This window comes from Apteryx mantelli, chromosome 5, assembly GCF_036417845.1.
Source record: "Apteryx mantelli isolate bAptMan1 chromosome 5, bAptMan1.hap1, whole genome shotgun sequence".
Classification (NCBI taxonomy): domain Eukaryota; kingdom Metazoa; phylum Chordata; class Aves; order Apterygiformes; family Apterygidae; genus Apteryx; species Apteryx mantelli.
Window position 1 is genome coordinate 18,097,286 of NC_089982.1, and position 24,970 is coordinate 18,122,255.

At 40.1% G+C, this 24,970-nt stretch overlaps 1 protein-coding gene across 1 annotated transcript; it reads right to left on the reverse strand.

Annotated features, from left to right (window-relative positions):
- Window positions 1-6,844: 6,844 nt before the first annotated feature.
- LOC106492004 (sodium/hydrogen exchanger 9B2-like) lies at window positions 6,845-22,022 on the reverse strand (the record flags this gene model as incomplete). Its single annotated transcript, XM_067297020.1, has 12 exons — window positions 6,845-7,084; window positions 8,058-8,194; window positions 8,385-8,493; window positions 10,671-10,820; window positions 11,952-12,058; window positions 12,547-12,722; window positions 13,663-13,790; window positions 14,566-14,708; window positions 17,520-17,690; window positions 19,165-19,348; window positions 20,984-21,086; window positions 21,979-22,022. Coding segments are annotated over 12 exons (1,692 nt in total), but the record flags the coding sequence as incomplete, so codon positions are not given.
- Between the last annotated feature and the right edge of the window lie 2,948 nt (window positions 22,023-24,970).

Sequence of the window (24,970 nt, forward strand, 5' to 3'; positions counted from 1 at the left end):
TCGAAGTGATAAGTGTACCTTTTTGTTGATTTTGTTCTGCTGGTAAGCCACTTTATATTCTGGTTTTCGGGAACAATTTTAAGTGTAGGATAATGTTACAGCTCCAGACTGTATAAGCTAAATTACTACACAGGTCAACCACCAACACTGTCCCTTTATTTCAAGCCCCTACATAGATTGTTAATCAGCTCTTGTGAATGGACAGAGATTTGCTCCTTGCAATTCACTTACACTGTAGACATGGCTTTTTGTAGCAGACTTTTATGGGAGGAACTGGTTAAATGACAGAACCAAAAGAGTGGAGGTGAGCTGTATTCTTGGCTTGTTACTGGTTCAGAATGACTTTAGGCAAGGCAGAGCTTTGCTGTATTACAGCTGAACTTAAAATGTGGGTCAATAATTGTTACCTATCTAACAGCTAGACTTTTAATTAGTTCTTCTAAAGTGCTTTATTCTTCAATGAAAGACTGTACCAGTCAGTTTAAAAATAAAAAGTAGTTTGATGTGTACAATGATTTTAGACAATTGTACTAAGGGAGGTCTCAGCTGTTCTTTAACACCAGTTCATTTGAACTGGTGTTAGGTAGGTGGGAAGCCCCAGAGCAGTCTGCCATTGCCATTCTCCAAAGCTTATTAACACAGCGCTGAAACAGCCATAATGTGAGAACTGCTTACTGACTTGCTTTCTTTTACAGCAGTAGAACTAACAGAGATCATGCCTGCATTTGTAACGGTTGTGTTTGTAGCTACCTAAAGGTCTTCCCTTGCAGCAAAAGATGGCAGATTAGGATGTGATTTAATTGTACCATGGTACAATCTTCAATCTTTTAATGCTTTGTGTTGGCCTTATCCTAATGGATGAGAGCACACCATAAACACTGTCATATTAGAACACTTATAACAGAGAAAAATCCATAATGTTACTAAATGTCTTGTACTCAACTACTACTTATAGGTGCATTATATTGAACACTACATATAAGCAATACTGAGTGAACCCCTGTTAAGGCTCCAAAGCAAGTTTTCTAATCATAATCTCTAACAGTGTTGAGTCCAAGCCCAAATTCTTGGGTTTGGTGAAGGGATTGCTAGATGAAATATAAAAGCCTGTTTAGATAGTGTTTTCCAGCTTTGCAATCCACAGCCTACTGCAATAGGCTGTTAATATATACAAGTCTGTATGCATTTCCAGCTTTTATCAGACTATGTTTGCATTCAAATAATTTGATTTCCTCCTAACTTTGAGAAGTAAATTGAATCCATCTTCTATATTCAATTTCTTTGCCGTACTCAGACAACTCTGCTAAAGCAGCACAGTAAAATTGATTTTGTTTTTCCCCACAAAGCTCCTCTAAAAGGGGAATGACAGATTTACTTCTTGACTCCATCTCTGACATGGCTTGATTATGCAACTAATTTTTTTCTCCCTGCTACTGTTAGATGAGATGGCTGCTAAACCATCTACAACTCTGGCTATGAAACAAACAAACATGAGTATTTTTTGGTTGGTTTTTGTCTATAGGTGAATGGAACATGTATACAGTATGTGCCTGCAGTAGCAGTACTCAGTCACAGTTCCTTTTTGGAAAGGACATTTTAGTCATTTCCACAAGATAATAATAAAATAAAGATCACAGGCAAGATAAATGACCATTTCCTTGCATTTCAAAATCTATGAAGGTAATATGGCCTCTCATGACTCCAGTTAGAGTCAGAGACTCCCATCTTTCTTACCTCAGAGGGTGCTGGAACAGGCCTATGTTAGGTGCAGAAAAGATCCCTATGTATCTGGTTTATACACGCTCATAGGTTTATTTTAATACCCTTGGCAGAACAAATCATTAAATCTTCTGTAAATGCCACTTGCAACTGTGCAGTTATAAAACCAAAGTAAACAAAAGTTTAACAAGGCTGGTTGTAATATTTTCCCTGCAGAAAACTCAAACCAAGAATGCTGCTGTTTTTGGTTACCAAAGTCAGATTTCTCTTTCAGCCTACCTGCCAGCTGAAAAGGGGCATGCAATACGCTAGTATCACAGCAGTGCTGAGGAGGGCAGCAAAATGTACCCCAGGATGGAGGAGAATACGCCACCAACAGCTACAGGAGTCACTCCGGTCCACTGTGCTTCCTTTGTCTTTGGAAGTTAGGCATCTGTACCAACAGCTTTTGCCAAGTAAACAAAACTTGCTTGGACCACTGACTTTGCAGCAGCGCATAGGATTGGTTTGTCTGGTCCTGTGCTGCAGGCAGTTTGGATTCTTCACCTGCAAGCCACACACAGGACGTTTCACTATCAAGTTAGAACATGGGGCTGAAGGAAGAAAACAAACACATTGCTGACTCCTTTAACAGACACTTTATGCTCAAAATGTTACACTGAAATGCTCCTATTTTAATTGCATAGCAAGTACAAGTAATCAGCAAATTTTCTATCCCGTTTTAAAAATCCATCTCAAAGAATTACAAAGCTGTTCATATTATATTTCTAAACTTGGTGGGGATAGATAAGAACTAAAGTGTCAATGGAGCCCTGTATCTCACTGTTATTTAAGAATGGGTTTAACCAGTTATTCACCAGGATATGTCTTGGCACTGAATGACTTTTCCACCCTAATTTGGAAGCGCTACACAAAGGGATAAATTTGCCCGTAATTCTAAAAAAGACCAGGACAAAAGCAGTGGATCAGATCTTCACAGTCCTGATGCAAAGTCAAGGAAAGTAAGACTGCTTGACATAACACGCCTTTTTACTCTACTAGAACAGTACTGCTTACTTTTGATTATGAATCTGAACAATGGTTGTAATGAACCTACAAATAAACTTGTAAAACAAATAGAGAAAGGTGTCCAATTTGTGTCAAATATTAAATGTATTTAAAGTGCGACTGGCACAAGAGCAAAATATAACTATATCATTCACTGTGTCATGGCCATATTATCCCATGTGTTTTGCAATTAGACTTCAGTGCTCAGCACGGCTGAAAAAGAGAAAACTGTGATTATGCATGTTTACATTATCACTGCATCCCCTGGCCTGTGCAAATTCCTGCTTCCAGATGGCCAATTTCCATCTTTTTCCATATGCTGCCTGCTGTAACTGCCCGCCGCATGCCAGCAGGAGCGCGTGGTGCTGTCAGAGCCTCCTGCTGCAGAGGCTGCTGTGAACCTTCTGGAACTCCTCGTGCATGAAGCGCTCCGTGCTCCGCCACTGTACGCGTGTGATTATGTCTGCACCACAGCAGGACTCCTGTTGTAGTTTACTGCACATTGAAATTAGAGCGCATTTGCTGCAAATGAGAGACTCTTTGGTATGGCATAAAGATTTTATTGGCTTAAATTTATGCATTATTCATGAATGATTTCATGGCATTTTGTTAAAAGGGAGGTGCCCTTAATTGTCATGACTCCATCGGCTCAAACTCAGATGAAAAGTGAAATCGTATCTCAAAATTAACTGCTGTTTAAGATCAGCTGAAATAGTCGTGATACTTATTAAAAAAAAAAGGTTCATGGGTTCTCTTGGCACCAATACCATTTCTCTTTTCAGGGCAAGAAACAAGTGTTTTGTTCCCTACTGGAAAGCAAAGGAGAGAAGCATTATAAAGCATTAATGCTTTTCATTTTAGAGCTGCAGGACTATGCAATAGCTTCAAGCTAATTCTTGTTCAAGATTTAATACAGGTTGGGGGTGGGGGTCTGGGAAGAAACATCCACATATGGCAGAGAGGAAAGGAAAATGGATTTGATGGAGTTTAGATGAGAAAACAAGATGCTTTCAGTATAGCTATTCAAGCATTCAGAATGGTGGGAGTGATTCTAATGAATAAACTGGGAGAGTGCATTGAAACAGGTTAAGGGAACACAGTAAATACAATTTATGAGATGTTTCTATGATGGTGAGCAAGCGTTAGAGGCCCCCATGAACAAGGGCTGGTTCTTAGAGTTTTCCTTGCATACTTGAGATTGTGTTCAAAGTTAAAGGGCTATAATCCTTACGCTCCACACTTCTGTTGTTGAGCAGACTCCAGATCTGGCATAGTGATCCTTCCCTGCAGGAAGATTCTACTCTCTATAAAACTTTAAAATATAAATCGCATACAGCTTCTACTACCATTTATCTCCATGTAAAACGTATTGTTTTATAAACAGCCACAGATGAACTGAGCTCCACATTCCCTCATTTCATCAATTAGGTAACAACTCCACAGCTGTTACAATTTCCAGATACATGAAGCTCCTATTAAAACAACCCCTATTTAAGTAACTGAGTGCGTCCATTAGCTATTCAAAGGACATGGAACGTGCACAGAAGTCAATGGTTGATACGGTAACCATCAAGTGCAGCAGGGCGACCGTTCACCAGTCTGCACAGTTTGAAAGCGTCCTCCTTTCTGGTCAGGGGATGAGGACAAACTGAACAAACTAAAGATTGTGTGTTCCCTATGGGAGCAGAGAGAACAGCAATACGTACGGTAAGAAAACTTGGTGAAAATAATACATGTTCTTTACAAATGTTAGGAAAAAAACTTACCATAGAACTTCCTGGTATTTTTAATCACTGTGCCAGAGGTACAGGCTATGAACCTTAACTATTTTTCAGGAAGCTTTCTTTTTGGCTTGGAAAGAAAGGCATATACAAAGGCATGCATACTGCGCTACAATTATTCTGTATACACAAGTATACACATATGCTCTGCAAACAATACAGTTTCAGAAATGTGTGGTTGTTCTCTTTTAAGAGCATTTTCTTACTTTCTTACATTACTTGTTAAAAATAAGAGCTAAAATAAAAGTGATTATTTACAGGTACTGAAAAAATCTCTGGATACATCATTCTATACAGTATCTTGTAAAACCAGTTCAATACATTGTAGTATGGAACTCAGCAGGCAGCTATTGTCCACCTAGATTTCAGACATAATTTAACATCTCCTCATTTAAAAAAAAAAAGTAAATAAAAATCCCTGTTTCTGAAGGATGCTATATTGACTCCATGCCTCAGAGTGGAGCAGGGAATGACCCACTCAGAGCTAGTTAGTTTGATATTCAGTGGTACAAAATGCAGCAGAATAAGAAAGATTTGCTGTTACCTGTAACAGACAGTACTAAACCCTGACTGGTACCAAAGCTAAAGGCAAGAGCAGGATTTTGATCAATGAAAGAGTTTACTTCTGGGCTTAGGACAGTCAAGAAAAGAAGGAAGAAAGCTGTAACAGGTTATACAGGAAAATCAAATGTGAACAATATTGCACTGACTGTGCAGGAAGCATCTATATTAAGTAAAATGAAGAAAAAAAAATCACATTTGAGCTTTTTGCTCCCCCTGGTGAAACATTTTGGCAAGAGATTCAAGACGAGTGTTGCCAGTCATTATTGTGATCCACAGCAGCATGGAACTTGCATGTCTAGAAAGAGCCACATCACCTGTGGGGAGATCCCGAGAGCCCTCCTACTGTATCCCTAATACTGATTCCTCGGGATGCCTGCCTTCACCCAGTAGCCTTTTTGAAGTAAGGTGGGGTGAGCCCCTGTTTGGTTTGTACTGTTCCTCTCAGCACTGCATTTTCAAGGCTGTTCATTTCAAATTCTGTCATTTTTCTGCATCAATAAGAGGTAAAAATGCTCTGCAGCATCTGAGAGGCCTCCATTCTCCACAGGCAAGCCAGCCAGCTACCTCTCGGGAAAATGAGCACTAACTGGCTCTATTTTTAAGCAAATACCTGTTTTACCTTGCTGCAGTTATCCAAATACAGATGTGAGAAGGGCCAGATCACATGCTGCTCTGTCTTAAGTCAGGTTCGGATAGAGCAACAGGAGATGCCTGTTGGCCCATACATCTGAGCAGCAGACCTCTTCTCAACCCATTGCTGAGTTCCCCAAAAGGAGCTGAGGAAGAAAGGGGCGACTCACTGCTACCTCGGCCTTGCTCTGCCCACAAACCCCATCCTAAGGCAGTTTGTCCCTCTGTTCTACAGTGATCAGCACCAGAACATGGGAAAGGGCACTTTAGGGGCTGATGAGCCGGCTTTCCCTCCCTTTACATAATGTTGTGCTAAGGCTGGGTTACACAGGTGAAGAAGCAGCCATCCCAGTCCTATACAACCCCCTCCCCAGTCCTTATACCCTCTCTGCAACCCCCACTTCATTTTCAAGCTCAGCCCTTTTGCCAGCACTAGCAACCCCTCTATTACCATAGTCCCTGGCAGAGCCAGCTGTCTCCTTCAGCACCTAGATACTGCTTGCTGTTTCTTGCTATGATAGAGCTGGCAGTCCCTTGAAGGCGCAAAGGAGCGCATGAGTTCTGGGGAGGAACAGCGACAGGAAAAGGCAAGTTTTGGAACCCAAATGAGGAGGGAGAGGGAATCACCAATCCCAGTGGCAGGACTTGTTCACTGCGTGTGAACAGTCCTGTCCAATTCAGAAGTCACATTTCTTGAGCCTTTGAACTTGTCATCTCACAGCCCAGCTCCAACCACCAAAAGTTAATCATGTTAGTCTGCGTTTTCTTCTGTTTATATTCCATCTCATGACTCCACTCCATGCCTGAACAATTCAGATCCTCTTCCTGGCCTCACACCCACACATTTCAAATAACTGTTGACTGCTAACTTCTCCAGTGACTCATTGCCTGGCCAGCCTATTCACTGTATGGTTAGCTCATTCATCTCTTAAGGCATCATCAACAGTTAAAAATATTTTAGAAAAACTCCACCACAGCTGCTTTTAAAATAGCAGATACAACTGATACTTGTTTTGGTTTCCTCCAGAAAGATTAAAGACACATGGTGTTTACTCAACAAACGTAGCAGAGGCTGAAGGACTGTATTCCCATACGCATCTTTCTTACGAACGCTCACAGGTCTCTGGCTCTTCTCCAGCCTCAGCACCTTCCTCATCTTCTTTCTTATTTGTTTGAGCCTTCTGCAAAAGTCTGGGCCCTGCCAAGCCAATAACCAGGGCTCCAATTGGAGCAGTGATCAAGATCGCCAGGAAAGCTGCTGTCAGTACATCCATTCCATACTTTTCTAGTTGCTCATCCTGATGACTTCTTGCAGTATCCAGGGCAAGGGAGCCTATTGCAGCCTGCAGGAAAGAAAGCATTGCTGAGATGAAGTAAGTAACTGTTAGTATTGAGAGAGGGAAAAAAAAGGCTAATCATTCAGTTCATGTTTAGTATGTGTCCTACATTTCTTTAATTCATTCATCCACTTAGCTTCTAGGCAGTTATGTAGAAAAGTAAGGGTTATATTACATCTGTGGTAATGATTTTCACTTGACTACACTTTGAATTTCCTAAGCTAATGAGTTGGTTGCCCCCTCTGAAAAACACTTCTGAGCTGCCATGTTATCCCATTTCTGGAGGAGGTATAATTAATGAAAATTACCTGTATTTCTCATATTGCAGCTGTCAAAATGCCATACCTTGAGAATGTGTCCTGATAGCAGTCAGCTAGTAGCAATTTCTGAAAGTTTGGCTTATGCAGCTTGCAATATTCCTTGCCTGCTTTGATTATTAACTTCTGTTTACAAATAATCATGCTACCGAGACAAAGTCCTAAATGACCTCAGATCACTGAAATAAAGGAAAAAGAACGCAACCTGCCTGAGGCTTCTCTAGCAATAAGACTGTCAGAACCACCCCTTCTTAAAATTACCACAACTTAAAACCCCTTCTGAGCCTCTGCAGTGACTGTCCCAGCAGACAATTCACGTGCTGCAAGATGGAAACCCTCAAAAATCTGTATGTAAAGGCAAAATAATCCGCAATATCTGAAGGATAATTATTCTACAATAAAGTATTTGTATGTACAATTCACTGTCATTGACAAGAGTATGACCTCGGATACAAGCAAAACACCCTTATGCTATAGAGAGGAAGGCCCCTGCACTTCCCTAGCAGACTTAGAGCTGAGCTGCTCAGAATATGAATAGTACAGATACTATACTCGGCTGTTAATAGGCCTGTTCTTCCCCCAATTTACTTCCATGCTAGCCAGAAAGAGTTCTAGTAAAGGCAATAAATACAGCTTGTAATGAAAGTGATGGATTGTTTTACCTGGACAGTGGCTTTGGGGATCCATGCCAACGAGACAAATACCTTCTCCTTGAAATTAAACCCAGCGAAACACACCATCAGGAACGTTGCTAGGATTCGTACAACGAGGGCAATGCCTAATGTAGCAATACAGAGCCCTACAAAAAAGACAGACTTCTCAGCATTATTGCACATAGGTGCCTGAGTGGAACAAGCTTTCTAAAACTGTAGCTTTACAGTGATTTTTTTTTTTTTTCCATCAGCCCTAGACTGCTTTGCTTTAGATTTCTTTATGGAGATTCTTTGGAAGCTAGTAATGAAAGCTGAATAACTAGTGAATGATCTTACCAACAGTTTCAGGCCTAAGAGACATAACAGATACTTCTGCTCCAATTAAACCAAAAAGAAAAGGCTGAAAGACATTCCATGCAACTGCAACAAATTTTTCTACTGCCCTCTGCAACAAAAACAGAAATAACCTGTAAATTCACAAAAAAATGGCCAAGTGCACACAACATTCAATTAATCAAAGGACAAGGTGAAAACGTATCATAAAGACTGGTCAGAATTGTTCCTCAGACTCTGTTTATGATGAACTTTTTCTTTGACCTAATACTAAAAGATTCAAGGTGAGATGTAGACCTTTCAGAGATCAGAGAGTATCTAGTTCTGTTAGTAAATGAATATTTGTTCTCTCAGGAAGAGAAAAAAAATCACTGTGATGTGTGAATAGTAACAAAGCAGTTTTCAAACTAGAGGAGAAAATAATTAAAGCATAGCTGATTTTCAGTATTTAGGATGATGTGTTTTGAGCAGTTTTGCCACGAAGCTGCTGAGCCATCAGGAACTGTGTGATTAAACTTGTCCCTCCATTTATATCTTAACAGGGTCAAATCTTCAAAAGTTTCAGTAATGACCTAACTCTGCTCCTATTGCACTCAGTTGGAGGCCTCGCTCTGAGTGAACAAGAGCAAAGTTAGGCTAAGGAAGTCTGAAATCCCATATTAGTGAAGAGTATTGAATTTTCAATGTGATGTGCTATGCAAGTACAAAACCATGCTTTCTCTTTTTGTTTGAACTTCACACTCGCTTATGTGAAGAGGTGCATTTGTGTATTTAATACCATTTTTTTAATTAAGTGGATTCTACAATAGCAAATGGTGTCCAGGCCTGAGAGTGTGAAAATATGGACCTCTAAACACTTTGCTTATTTTTCTCATTTTTCCCTATTATCTTACCCTTTTCTTTTTTTTAGAGGAAAAATTATCTTCCTTACAGATGTTAGCAACATTTCACTCTGCTTCCTGCCCATGTAACAATGGGAACAATGTTCCTTGTTTTCAGTGGACAGTACTTGCTAAGTCACTTCCACCAGGGATGGTACAAGACAGTGTCATAGCCTTAGAGAAGCTCAGCAGGAAAATCTCAGTAATATACTGAGGGTACGGTAAGCAGACCTCTCCGGCTGTATCTGATAAGAGAGCTAAGGCATCTGAAATCAACGTTCTTAAGACCAAGAAGCCCAATCTACTGATCGAAAGAATTTAAACCGAGCATTTATAGACTGCACACAGTCTTTTAGGGACCTTCCTTCTGAAGCGGTTTACAAGCAGACCTCTTTCAACAGTGAGCTTTATAAGCTGCAATGTACTTAAGTAGTTAAGTCCCAAGCTGAGTTTCCCTTCTTTTAGGATCGGACAGTAATGTAGTATTTTATATAGAAACTATGATTTCTTGTTTGTTATTTTTCAAATCTTGAGATCTTACTGAAGACAAGGTCTGTATGGGGACCACGTGATATGGTAAAATGGGAGCAGTCATTCATGCAAATGTGGACTTTGCTATGTCTGATCCCCCCTTCCTTTCCCTTCTCCCACTACACATCCCAAGGCTGCAGCTGTGGAGAAGAAGATCCCCTCAAAACATTAAGTGTAGATGGCATCATGCAAAAGAGGCAGTGAGATGCACCAAGATACAAAATTGCAGTGGGGCAGTAACAGTAAGAGAAAGCAGGTTTGGTTGCTAAGAATAAGCAGCTAAAAAGCAGTCTTTGGTATGTTTTTTGTGTATATGTTTGTATGAAAGTTTGTATGGCTTTACATCACCATTTAATGTGGGCTCTGGCCAGGATTTGGGAAACATGAAATGATGGTTTAATTGTTTTCCCTCTTCATCCCCCAAAAACACAGGGGAAAAAATAGCTCAGGGAATCAGACCAGGTACACTATGGTATCTGGGCACCTATTTGCAAGTCTGACCTTAAGCAGCTGTGTAATGTTAGGGAGCCTGTCACAGGGCTGGGACATAAGGCTTTGGACTCCTAGTCAAGTGACTTGAAAATTAAACCTTAACAGGGCTTAAGAGGTAACGTGCTGGTGTCTAAAATAAGCTCAAAAGCGAGCTTTTCTCTGTCAGTATATATTACACTCTGTATTGACGCATACAGACACAGACAGTAACTTTGTTATGCTAAAAGTTAGACTTCCAAAATTGGGACAGAATAGTGCTTAAATCTGTACATCCCTTAAAGCTTTCTAAGTGCACCATTACTGCTCCTGCCAGAAGTCCAAACTCCTGTTAGGCTGCGCATTCAGTGAGTTTTGCTGTGGCATGCTTATTTATGGAAATATTCACCTTGTCATCAGACCATCCCACACCAGCAACGAAAGCTAAGACTAATGTGCAGAGCCCTCCTGATCCAGGGAAACCAAAGTGAATGCTTCCAAAAACAGCAAACATGGACAGACCCAGAACAAAATATGATCTCTTCCATGCCAGAGATGTCTGCAGCAAAGGAAAGAAATGAATAAAAAACCCATTTTAGAAATGGAGGAAAAAAAATGTTACTCCTTTTCATTTTGACAATAACAAAGGATACCATAATGAAGGAATCAAAGCTTTCAAGTAAGACTTGAACTACTCATTTGGGTTGAGGGTTTCTAATTCCTGGGAAACTAACATTCTGGAAGTTTAATATTTCTTTTCCTCTGCCCATCTGAAAGCTTAGTGCACAAACAGCTTTTTGTATCACAAGGAACATAATGTTCTGTTCTAACATCCCTACTTCAACTCTGTGATAACTGTACAGTCAAATACTAGAACAGTTTATCCAAGGAGGGGTGGAATCCTTGCCACTAGATGTTTTTAAGGACAAGTTGAACAAACATCTGTCAGGAATAGCCTGGGTTTATTTGATCTAGTCTCACAGCAGACAGTTATATCATATGAACTGCAGTTCTGCTCCACCATTTCTATTTATCAGGTGGGCTCCTGTACCACATTTTTCATATTATTTAGTAAGAAGAAAATCTGGTTCCACTGAGGGCATTAGATGCTTTGCAAATTGACCTCAGTAGCCCAGAATGAATCTACTTTCTTATACAAATTTCTGTTCAGTTAATTGCCACTTGATATCAAATTCATCTATCACATAAACTTAATTTTTTATTGAAGGCAACACATTTAATCAGTGTTAATGATATGTCAAATTACTAAAAAACCATGTTCTGTTCTGCTCCTTTTTGCTCTTGTACCTACTGGAAATGTCTTATAGAAGCAAATGTGAAGCATATCAATCCTATTGATTATTTTACTGTGTGAAATCGGAATCAGACTCCTCCCTTCACATGTGAACGTTTCCACCTGCTTCAACGGGACCAGGATGGTGAGCTGGGGTTCCAAACTCTCTGCACTGTGAAGGACTCTGAGATCACGTATTGTTATTATTGTAGTAAGCAAGTAATCTACTATAAAACACATCAGAGCTTCATGGGATTTACAATCTGGAAGCTGTTAGCACTGTACACAGCTTTCCCCCAAAACAGCTTTATTCAAAGCTTGGAAATTACTAATTTAAGAATAGCATCCCTTTATAGAGAACCTTAAAAAAAAAAAAAATTTATTCTTAGTTTTTACCTGATCATGGCTTGGGAAATACCGAAGAAACATTCCCAGAATCCCCCCAGCTGCTATGCCAACAGCAACCTCCAGCACTCCGCGGAGCACGTTGTACAGAGTAGAACCTATTGGCAAGAGCAGAACAGGTTCAGTAACTCTTATGCAGACCCTTCAGTCACAAATGCTGTTAGACCTACAAGGGTGTTTAAATTATTTGGGAGTGAAGGGGTTCAGGAGGGAATTTATGGGTCTGAAAGAACCGGATGGTGCGTTTTTCTCTCTCTGCAAGCTCATGCCAAGAAAGTGTGCCAGAGAAGCCGGAGAAAGAGCTGCTGCTAGAGCGCAGCCAGGCCCAGGGGAGTCTGAAAGCACTTATGTTGGGCCTGCAGGGACCAGACCTGGCAGCCCAGGGAGCAGGAAAAAAGATCTCCCAGAGTTTTTGTGACCCACAACTTCCGAGAGCGGACAAAGTTACACCAAGACTTTTGATCATACATGGACTTTATATGGGAATATTGTTAAGATATAAACCATTCAATCATAACAGAACACACACTCCTCAAAATATGACTGCTTGTTCTGGCTTTCACCAGCTACAGAGTAACAAGCATACCGGAAGAGAAAGCCATCCCAAGGCAGGTGTTGAAACCTGTAATGGCCAGGATGTCATCAATGCTGCCAGCAGCCATTAGCAGAGTTGGGACACCTTTCCCCACGCCATATCCCCCTGCTTGTAATATCAGCATGGAGGGCACCACGACAGCAGGGGAAACAGCACCTAGAACAAAACTGAAAACACATGGTTTCATTCTCTCTTAAAAAGAAAGAACTGGAAAAAAAAAAACAACCCGCCCTCAAAACATTGACCCTGCTTCTTTTAAAGCATAAATACACAGACCTTTGAGATATTTTCTTTATCTTTCCCTTTTAATTACAAGGATATTTCTATGCAGATTCATAATCAGCTTTTACTTCCTGCCAGCTCAATAGTATTGAAAATAAAGAGCTCCATGGACTAAATCTACACTTGGGTCTACACTGCAAGCCAGGTGTGTTCCCTGATATATCCCCTGATTGTCCAATTTAGGGACCCAGTCTAGGCATGCTTATGATGCAGGAGCCCAGTTCCTTTTCACGAAAATCAGTGTGTGGCAGAGAAGGAGAATGTCACCCATCTTCCTTCAATATACAGGTCTGGACTGAGTCTACCAGTTTAGACAGAACCTAGATGGAAAAGGTTTCCTCTTTGAGGACATTATTCCAGAATGTAAGATGCCATATCCTTACTCTTGACTGTGACAGGGAGACTGTCCTGTGTGCATCTCCAAGTGGAAATTTTGAATTCCAGCACAAAGATTCTCCCAACTGTGGTATTATTTTCAGTCCCTAAAGGCCCTCTGTGTTGTGGCTAAAGACCCAGGGATTGCACCATCCTTCTTCCTTCTTTAAGTGCCCAGATCACAAACAAAGAAGAGCAATGATGCAAGTACTCCTCCACAGCCTGGAAACATGACCTTTAAATTAGCCACAGAGCCAGACAGGGATGGTAAGCAAAAAACCACAGGGGCTAAGCACATCTTCCATCATATTTCACCACAGGGCAGGCCACTATTAACTGGCATTAAACTGAGGTCTCTGTTTGGCAGAGAACTAAAACTGTGTTTGGATCACTTAGCTGTAGCAGGAAAACAGTCACCTTTGTTATATAGGAGAAAAGAGCGTATGTTACCCTAATATAAATCCCCATTGCCATGGCAAATGCATGAACAAGTAGGCAAGAACAGCAGCTGTGCATGTCTCTGAGATGCATGGTCCAAAAGAAAGCCGTAAACACACTGCTTTCAGCTTCTTAAGAGCCTGTAATATAAGCACATTCAGACATTAGTATCTGTACCCTCAGCATCATGGAGAGGAAAAAATATTTAAGATCTGATATGGTTTGTTAAAGAACCCCCTTTGAGTGGCAGTACAGGTTATGATAGTTTTTACGAGACCTAAGCCAGAAATATGCTCAAGCACAACTGGATTTGGATTTAAAATCGCAAGTGTGGCAGTGAAACCCACTGGATCTGTGTTTGATAAGGTTCCCGCATGTCTCAGTAAGCAGGGGCAGAGAACTCTTTTTGGTTTCTTGTCCAGAGCAAACTAAATGTCAGAGGCTGAACTAGCTGGGATCCATTTGAAAAGAGCACCTCTAACACAACTGACTCACTCACTGGGGCTCCCTTCATTACTTGTTTTGATTTATCAGCGTGTAAACTGACAAGGAGTTTGTCAGGGAGTGTGAACTCTTCCTGACCGGTCATGAAGGACTGCATGTCCTCAAGACATCCTGTTCACAAAGCTCAGGACCTTTTTTACCTTTTTTTTTTTTTTTTTAAAGACAAGGAGGAAAGCAGACATATCAGACTTCTTCAGGTGTTCTTTTTTTTTTTTGATTGCTCATCTACTCTACAAATCTAACTGCTAATTGTGATTAACATATGACTATACAATAGAAACTATGCTTTCTGTAATGCTCTAATTTGTAAATTCTTTAAGACTGAACATTTCAACGCTTTTCGCAGAACCAATTATTCAATATTTTTGAGGACTATTATAGGATTTGCTTCACAAATAGCTGGTCCCATACCTTTGGATCCAGGCCAAGTCCAGCTCGGGTCAAGATAATGGAAAGAGCAATATTCCTCAGTGCTACAGACCAGCGAAGGTTTATCTGGACGATGTCACTGATGACTGGAGTATTTCGGATGAAAAAACCAGCAAGTAGCATCCCTTAAAGAAAAACAAACAAGCTGCTGTCAAATGAGTTTTTTTTACTGCATTACAGGCTTACCTACAATTCTTAAAAAAACAGATTTACTGTATTATGTATGTATTTATGATAGAAAAGAAACAATTTGTGCTCTGTATCATTAGCATCATTTTAAGGATGGGGACTGAGGCAAGGAGAGATGTGTTTAAAGCAATGAAAGAGGCTTAGGACACACCAGATTATCAATGAAGAAATCTGCAGGATGCTAAAACATAGCTCTAGTGAGAGTTAACAGAATTCAGCTTTGTCCATCAAGTGCAGGTCATACGTACCATGAACAGACACACCTATGCATCCTTAAAAGGTATTTTTCCTGTTAGCTTGTTTTAACGCAAAAAGAAAAAAAATTGATCTAAAATTGGACATTTATTTCAGAAGCTGGAAATTGTTAAGAACCCTCCCAGGTGTAAGAAATGCAGGTATCACAGGAACCATAATGCTGAGTTCCTTGGGAAATCTAATCTGAAAAGGCTAAGCATGAACTAACAGATTTTAAAATGCTTTGGCAGTACAACACTTATGTAACGGGGGAAAAAAGGGAAAAACACACAGTCAGGAACCTGCTTTTATTTTCTATTTGATCTCCTTCCAAGATCCAGCCTTTTGCAAATATTAGCTTTGCAGGAGGTCTCTGGTTAGACAGTTTTGCTATCTGAACCGTAGTCCTGGAAAGATGCAGAAAAGTATGGAAAAGGATAACTTTAAATATAATCCGCAAAGATTCACCACTATAAGGCCTGATGATTCAAAGATGCATTTTTGTGGCATAACTTATTATTAGCCACATTAAGAAATGAGAAAGACCAAACGTAAACACACACTGTGCTTAGGTTGCTCACAGCCTGGTACGAGCCTGTAAACTTTGGCTGTGAACTTGATTTGTCCTGGAGCACTCTAAACTTTTGGACATTGATCTTCCTACACCCTCCTGGAAAAACAGTGGTATAATTAGTCTGCAGTGCCTCATGATAATTATGTCAGCCTGTGGGCTAACATAATGATCACGTGCCCTATTCAATGTTTGCGTGAGGTCCAGGCCGCTAGAGCTGCCCAGATCTAGAAGTCTACTTAACAAAGCCCAAAGCCCACCTTAAAAGGATATCTTTACTGTTCTGCTCCCTGTTGTCTGCTGCAGAAATCTGTCTGCAATATATACCTGAAGTGTACTATGCCTATCCGATTCTTTCAGTAGGAATTTCATTCCCTTTTTCCTCAAAGACAGAGGCTCACCATTAGGTACATAGTGCTGAGAGCCACATTAAACTCCTGCACGTGGTACAGACTGATCAAAGGCAAGAATTCCTATGTGAGAGTACAAGATTTGTATTCTTAATGTTAAAAAGAATATTCAAACACATTTTCTTTTTTTCTTCTGACTCATAGATTTCTCCAATTTGCCTCAAAGACTGGGAATCTGAACAATTAACTCTGTCCTGAGCAATTCGACTGACATGTGCCGTCATGATCAAGTTTCTGTTGTTCAATATTATCTGTCTGACAAGCAGCTTCATGCTCAACTCATAACTTTCAGATACAGATGTAGTTAACAAAAGCAGAATCCAAATGGTCAGAAACCATAATTTTTCTTTGTTAAGGGAGAGTTTTTACTTAGAAAAGACAAGCTTCCTGCTTGCTGAAGTCTGTGTTCATGTTATTGCAGGCACACGGACTATATGCAAATCCTCCCTCCCCTTTGAATTTGTTCTCATTTGTGAAACTAAGCAGTGCTAGAACACACATGCTGCCAGAATAGTAGTGCATAAAAGCTATCTAGCCCTTCTTCTGTAACCAGTGTAACTGTGTGAGGCACTACACCTCAGACATGCAGGTTACAAGTCACATCTGTGCACCACAGGTGGATATTTGTAGCCTGCTCTGCCATATTGTTTTACTGCTCTACTCATTTATACATTAAACATAATAAGGGGGCAGTGTATAGCTGGTGAGAAGTCATCACAGCCTTTTTCAGCTCCACTGGCATTACAGTACTTCACAGTACTGTACTGATCTAACCAAAATCTCCCCTGGGAAATAAGTCTGAAAAGGTTCTGAGGATGTCAACAAATAATGCCTTTTTTATCTCCTATTTTATTTTATAATTTTATGTAAAATAAAATGGGAGATAAAAAAGGCATTATTTTTTGACATCCTCAGAACCTTTTTACATTTTTATGTAAAATAAAATAAGATGTTGATATGAAACACTTATGATCGATTCAGATCAATTTCAAAAAGAAGTATTCCTTGTGAATTTAATTTTTCAGGTTTCAGTTACTTGACATAAAGATAGGAGAAGAAAAATTGCTTTGGATTACTAGTAGAAAGGAATTCTGTCAGTGTTTTCTTTGGAAAACACTTTCATAGTCTGCATGAGATGCATGCAAAACAGCTCAGCAATAATTTCTTTATGAATTGATTATTCCATTCTAACAGAAGGTCCAGATTAAAACTGCTGTTTAGTGATATTATAAAGAGATTTTAAGTAAAGGGGATTGAAAGGACAGTAAATTTTGAATGCCTGGGTATACAATTCTCTGGTCCTCAAAGAATTCAAAGAGCCTCAGTAACATACACACTATTTCACCTGGGCCAATTTGGGAGATTTTGCATCTTCTCCAAGAGGACTAGACACAAATCACTTGGAAAAGCTACAGATTTTGAGCCTGATGCAGTTTGCATGTTCCCAATCTTAATATACCTAATACGTAGATATTACCTGACTGTTTGAACAACAAAACTACACAGGAAAAAAAGAAGGAAGAATATCTTACCAAGAAGAGCAGGGAGAGGAGGCAGTGTTCGTATTTTAATGAGTCCAAAAATTTTACCTCCAATGACAGCAAAAAAATAAAGAAACAGAATTCCAAACAGGTTTCCACCTGGGAGACATTCAGTCCCGGTGATGGACCAAGCCACAGCCCAAACCAGGACCACGATCACAACTGGAACAAGACAAGAAATATCCATATTTAATAATCTCTCAGGGATGACTGTTCACTATTAGGTCACACCTGTTTTTCTACTAAGGAAAAAGCTACCATTAATCTCAGAAATAAAACCACTTATCTTAAAAATGAGTTTAATCATAACAATGTATTTAGGCTTTGATGCTCCCTAAACTGATCTTCTGAATTTATATGTACTAAAATGCTTCAGAAAATGAAAACAGGAGCATCATTAGGGAACAAAAAGGACTGAGTGAGCCTTGGCCCACTGTGGAAAGCAGTTATCAGGCCCCGAACTTACAGCCAAGACTTTCACTAACGCTTACCTTGCATTCAGGTAACTGCTTTCTTCTTCTAAAGAACTGCAGCAAGAACCTGCTGCTGTACAACCTGGTGTAACTTCAAACTACTGACTGTGGCTCCAGTCTCATTGTTAAAAGTATTTAAGTATCACTCGGTGGCTAGATGGGTTCATGCAACACACTGCTATCTATGGGGGAAAAAAAATTCTGAAGCAGGTCCTGTCTCTAGGCAGCCTAAGGTAGTACACACATTTCTCTTGATGCAGCAGTCAAACAGGTACAATACAGAGAAAAAAAGTTCTTAATGTGAAAATATTATGCTCTTTCTAGATTTCCAAACATGTTCCTGCAGTTATACAAGGAAACAGGCATGCATAGATATACAAGCATAAGAGTGAAAGAGAATAAAAAACCTGCCGAATAAATTCCGTTTTTCATAACCACATGAAAGTGTATTGCGCTTTCAGGCTGGGTTTTTCTTAATCTTATTTGACGGTAATGGATGGTAAAGGAAAGATTAGCTGATTCTCAAATTTAGAAGCCTAAGAACCCCAAGTGAGAGAGAGCAGAGGCTGTGGAAGCAGTCAAACCCATAGGAAATATCTGTTGTTTGGAAAAGTCAGAAATAACAGGTTAGTCAGGCATTCTTTTGTGTGAACCTTCAGCACAGGGCGGATTTAAGCAGAAGGGTCAGTGTGCCTTGGAGATGGGATCCTTGGCTTTGCAAGCTTGAGGTGTATAGCATTAAGAAACAAAAGAAGGTAAGGTATCATTGCAAAGCCTCCTATTTGTAGCCTCAATTCCATAACAAACTATCCAGTGTGCCAAAAATGCACTGTGTTTATAATCATAATGCTCTCACCCCCAAAATGAGCAATCAAGAATTAGGAGCTCTTACTTCTGATCAAAACAATTCACAATGTAAAGACAAACCTACCACATTTAACATGGAAGACAGGATGGAGGAACAAAAACTATACGTTCAAATCTTTGTTCTACCTCAATATTTCTTCTACTAATAAGTTGAAAGACAGCGGGCTATGTAAAACAGCCATTTCCCTTCATTATTTTCCAGAAGAATAGTCAGCCATCATACCCAGAAAATCAAGTACTTCATTTGCCATTTCTCAGTTCAGCTAAACATTTTGTGCTGCGTCTTTCTTACATACCATTTGTCACTATTTGGGCCAGTAAACCTTGAGGAGGACAGGCAAATATTTGCCTCAGTGTTCCTGTAGGTGTTGAAGACTCTGCTATCGGTTCCTGAGGTTGCTGAGCACAATGATTCAAGAGAGCAGTTTCTTCTGTTTGTATATTCTGATCAGTAGCTTTGGCATCCACTGTTGGCCCTTTCTGAATTAAAACAGAGAGATTCTCTCAGAAGTGGCACTGTATACATTTGTAGTGGTGTACAAGACACCTGCAATCAGATGTGACGCACTAGGTCAATACTGTCTACTGATGACTACATTAACTAAATAATTGCTATACTGCAGGCCAAGTCCATTCTTTTTTATTTTGTGTGTGTGTGTGTGTGTGTGTGTGTGTGTGTGTGTGTGTGTGTGTAAACAGTATCTGCATACGAAAGACTGCAGGACACTTGCCTTTGCCTTTTTATCTGTGACCAAGAGACCTCCTATCTTTCTCAATACACATAAGCACCCGTTCAGCAACGATATCAATATATTTGATGAAAAAAACAGTATTAACAGGCTGGGTTCAGCTTGTCTTTTGTATGAACTAAGTAATTGTCAATATTTTCTACAGTTTGATAGGGGTTTGGTCCAGAATATTGTGTTGGATTCCACAATAAAGTTAACAATTAGTACTAGCATCATTCCAGTGAGAAAATAATCTTTAGTATAACTCCTAATTAGCTTCTGTTACAACACTTCGAACCAAAATAACATAACCTACTATTGATTAGGCAAAGAAGAAAGAAACAGCACAGATGGCCAGCCAAAGCATTACTCACATGATCCATTGCTGGAAGGCTCAAACTGGTTTAGTCAAGAGATGGAGAAATACCCGTCTGGAGTTTTTTCCTCAAAGAATGGTCTCTTGAAACTGCTCTCTTATACTGATTCATCTACTTCTCCATATTCATAGCCAAAGCTTTTTTTTTTTTTTTTTTTGACCATTTTTGGGCATGTATCTTGCTTCATTTTAGGGTCTTTATTTTTGACAAGTTAATCATCTACCTTCCCTTATAATTATTCACCTTCATGTCAGCTGGTTGTCATAGCATGGCTATGGAATTCTTGCTTATACTGTGGTTTGGCCTTCATCCAGTAGCAGTTCCACATTTCCCAATATTTCTCTGTCTTGTGCATGTGTACCCCTTACTCATCGTCACGGACAGAACACCAAATCTTGTGAGCTTTCAGTGCGGAGTTACTTGGTTATCTACCCTGTGATTAGCAGCCACCAGCTACCCACGCTTATAAAGATATGCAACACAGCACTTATCTCTATAGTCAATATCATATATTTGCTCTGAAGTATGTTTTATATTAAGAATTTTATTCTTACTTGCATTTACCACTAATCTTTTTCAAAGCCATGGAAGTCAACTCCAGAAATATCCATAATGGAAGTTTAAAACTGTTTTGTGAATTTTAATAGATGGAAAAAAAAGAAAGGGAGAGATGCATGAACAACTTTTAAATACACTGAGAAGCACAATTTAAAGCAGAGAAGGAAACTTAAGTTCATTTATTTTTTTTTCATAGTTGGTTGTAAAACTTACACTGATTAATTTTCTAGTTCAAGCTGAAATTGCAACCACTGATTTCCAACTGCCTAACACACTACAGACTTCTTTTGACTGAACATCTGTTAATTGAGAAGGAGAATTCTTTTTACCCTCCCTTCAGAATTCTTTTTACCTTCCCCTTTACCTTACCTTCAGCATTTTAACAGATGTAGGAAGAAAAGTAAAAGGAGAGTTCTCCTCTGACTAAACCTGTACTTTGAGATCCTAATTACCTTACTTTTCTCGTGCATGGGAATCATGCCATTTTTCAGATGTGCTGACAGCTCAGAATCTTCATTCTCATTTCCAACATCCTCTTTTACCAGTGTGGCAATCCTATGGAAAGCAATAAACAATAAAAAGGTTAAAGAGAAGCAAATAATACAATTTTCCAGATGCAAGACTTTCCAGTGATATTACTTCCTTCCCCATAGATCAGATGAAAAAACTCTCACAGCCCAATTTGAAATTTAATGTAATGTTTTTTGCATGTCTGTGTATGCTGCACATAAGAACAAAGGACAAAAAGTGTTAGAAAAACTTTATTAAGCTTGTAGAGTACAATAAACCCTAAAGGCTTTAGAATCATAGTGGTCTGTGCAAGAGAGAGTATAGCTGTACTACACACACACACACACACACACTTTATGCCTTCTACCAGGACAGAAGAAAGGTCATTTGTTGTCAACACCTCTTGCCAGGACCATTAGTCCTAGAAGTATCACAGGGCCTGTGAACAGGGCAGTACAAATATCCAAGAACAACAAGTACCATTTCTAAAGCATACACACAAAGGGAGACATTTTTCCTAGTCTCAAACCTGACCAGATCCACCTTGATTTTCAAGGAATTTTTTTCAAGAACGCAGTTCTGTTAGACGTCACTATTCACAGACACATCGACTGAATACCTAAGAAATAAAAGATGTTTGTTTGAATCAAGATTTGCAGTGTCAGCTGGTTTACTGCGCCAATCAGATCTGCACGCTTTACTTAATTACTAAATTGCCTTCAAATCAGCCTGCAGGATTTCTTTGGTTCAGATTTCACTCTCCAGCACGTCCCTGCCAGCACACAGAATAGGCAACCATCAGCCGTGTTGCTCACATTTGCTCAAGTAGAACTTGCCCCTAGAATATTCTCTTTCAGACAAGAATTACAGAGATCATAATTCTAGGAGCTTTCACGAGCCCAAGAAAATTCTCTCCATGCTTTTAAAGCACACTGACCATTGAGACGAACCCTGGTGCTTTTGGTCCAAAACTTTTTTTTTTTTTTTTTAAACTTCTCAGCTGAAGTTCATCAGGGAGAGATACCACTGATAAGAGTCCAGTGTTTACTGGGCTATTTCCTTGCAGTCCAGTGTTTTATCATTTGAGTCACATATCACAGAAGCAATATGCTGTCTTTTTTTCAGATGCTGAATTTCCTTGGCTGGGATGCCTTTGATCCCCGCCGGATAAGTCAAACATTGCATTCCATTTAATTTGTACACTTTGCACTCTGTATTCAGGTAAGGCTGAGGCTGATGGCTCTTCTTTGCTGCTTCTGTCCTGTGGAGAAACCTCTTGAGGAGTGGGAAAGAAAGCTCCAAGTTCATGTGGGTAATTGTCATTGTACTTATTCCTCAGTCAGATAGGTTCTTTTCTGGTCACACGAGGCTAACGAGATATATCAGTGCACTAAATGAAGAGTGTCTGAGTGAGAGAATATTTACTGTATTTTCACAAGGTTGAGTCAATAAGAGTTGCATACACATATCTGAAGACAAGGCTTGCTAGTGTTCATCTTTATCACATCAAAGGTGTGCATACATTTTCTATCAACAACGCTTCTGTGCTCTCTGCACCTCAGCAATTTGGAAACGAACAGTTTTTTTGTTGTTTTGAGTTTTTTGGGGTTTTTTTTTTTTTTTTGAAGTCTACTATATTACTCTGGCCATAAAAAACACCACTCAATCTGAGCCAGAAGTTCTGAACCAAAAAGCTCATTCCTTCTTAAATTGCTGGAAGCAAGTCAGAGAGCCAGTTCTCACAAATACCAGCCTTTCAGTTTATAAAAATATACTTGATACCTAGGATGGATTGATCCCATGAACAAAGACAGGGTTTATTGTAGCATCTGGGTGTTTTTGAGTTGTTCTGATATGAAACTGGTTTGAGACAAGGTTAAGGCATAGAAAAAGAATACAGAGCTACAGGCAAATAGTTTCAACATGTTCTAATACAATAGTTTTGCTCTCTTTTAAGTTTAAAATGTTAATTTATTCAAATTCCATTACTTCTCTACATCTTTTAATTACTATTTGTAGAACCAAATAGTTGTGGTCTCAAAGTTCTTCAGTGAAATAATTGATACCTTTGTTTTTCTTATAGGATTGTTCAAGATTTTGCCAGGACAGTTTTCATGGAGGCCAGGAATCCATGAATGCCAGTCTACCAACCAGAATTGTAGTTATCAGCATTCTGGGTTAGAGAGTTACCTACCAGTTTCTCCCTCCTCCTGTTCACTGATCCTTTTACTGTTCACTTTTACACCAGGGTATTAGCACTTAATTTTGTAATTCTAGACGTGGAGAAGACCAAAAACATGACAACACTCTCCATCCAGCTTTGCATGATGGATGTCCCAACTCTTGGGGCCATGTCTTCGTTGACATGAATAGGTTAATACTTCTGAGGAACCAGAGTCCATCACACAACAACTCCAGCTCCTGCATGTACTGCTAGTAGTGGTATAAAAGGAAGAAAAGATTGATTGAGCAAGGAGATTTGATTTCCTGCTTCAGCTCAGTGGGAATGGTTTCAAGGTGGGAGGGAAGGAGTCTGCTACTGTGTGTGCTGCCCTTCTCTGTTCTGTACAGAGGCCTCGACCCTGCCAGGTTCTCCATGCTGTTACTTCTCAGTAACAGCTAGTTGGATTAACGAGACCAAAGCGAGTACTTAGTTCACAAGCACAAACTCAGGCAAGGATGTTTTGTTTTGTTTTGTTTTTTACTTCAGTCCCATCTGCAAACAAAAGAGATTGAGAAATCATGAAGCAAAATCCATACCACAGGGTTAAGACCTGTGTCTTAGAAACCAACCAATAACAGACTTATTTTAACAGAACCCTGTAAAATACACTTTCCTTATTTTGAAACTAGAAAGGTTTTTATTACAGTTTTTTTTAGCTAGATCCTCTCATTTTACTTGGCTTTAATTGGGGAGGAGAAAAGCGAGGCAGCGTAGAACTCCAGGACGACGGACAGGTGCAGCATGTGCGTGCCTGTATTATTAGCTCTATTGCCCTGGTGACTGCCAACACTTCTGCTCTGCCCACACAGATAGCACAGAAAGGAATATAAATAAAATACCACAACCACCACCAGAACAACAAGCATTCAGAATAGAACAAAAACATGACAGTAGATGTTGCAGGTGACTAGGTAAAAGGGAAAAAAAAAAAACGAAAACAGGCATCATCCACAAAAAGACGTTAGCCCTGATGCAACCTCCTTCCCCCGCCCTGCTAGCTTCCTGCCTGCCAGGCCAACAAATAGTCCCCCTTGTTACCCCTCCTGCTGCCTGCAGCCACAGGGGATGGAGATGCAACAAGACGGAGGGGGAGATGCAAAAAACCTACCTGGCGAATGGCAGGGGTCACGCAGAGAGAGCAGGTCCCTGTGCAGCCTCTCCAACACGGCTAGTGCCTTGGCGCGGAGGTGAAGAGATGATAATCTGCTGGCCATAAGCAAGAACAGCTCTGTGCCAGCTCTGGCTCCTCCTCCCCTGCTGTTGCTGCCGCTGCCGCCACAGTCCCTCCTCCAAAGGCACCGCTTCACTGGACCAGGCATCAGAAGCCTCAGGCTGGAGCTTGGGAGGATTTGAAAGGCTTCCCGGATGCCATCTTCTCCCTTTGCACTGTGAAGAAGAGTCCCTCCCTGGCAGACAGCAGTACAGGCAGTGGGGTGGGGGAGGCACTATGATCTGAATAAAAATATTTGCATGTTTGTGGTGCTTCCATCAAGACATTTCTACTTCTCAAAAACGAACTAAGGGCATTCTCCTCATCCGTAAGTACGTGTGAGGGAATGGGACAGAGCTTGTGTCTCAGCCTCATGCAGCAAGCCATACAGGGTGTATGTGGAAGTAGATTCAAATGCAACATGTTGCTCCTTTGTTCCTAGTAGCACTACACAGAATTAGGGCTGACCAGAAATCTATTAAAAAAATTAAAGCT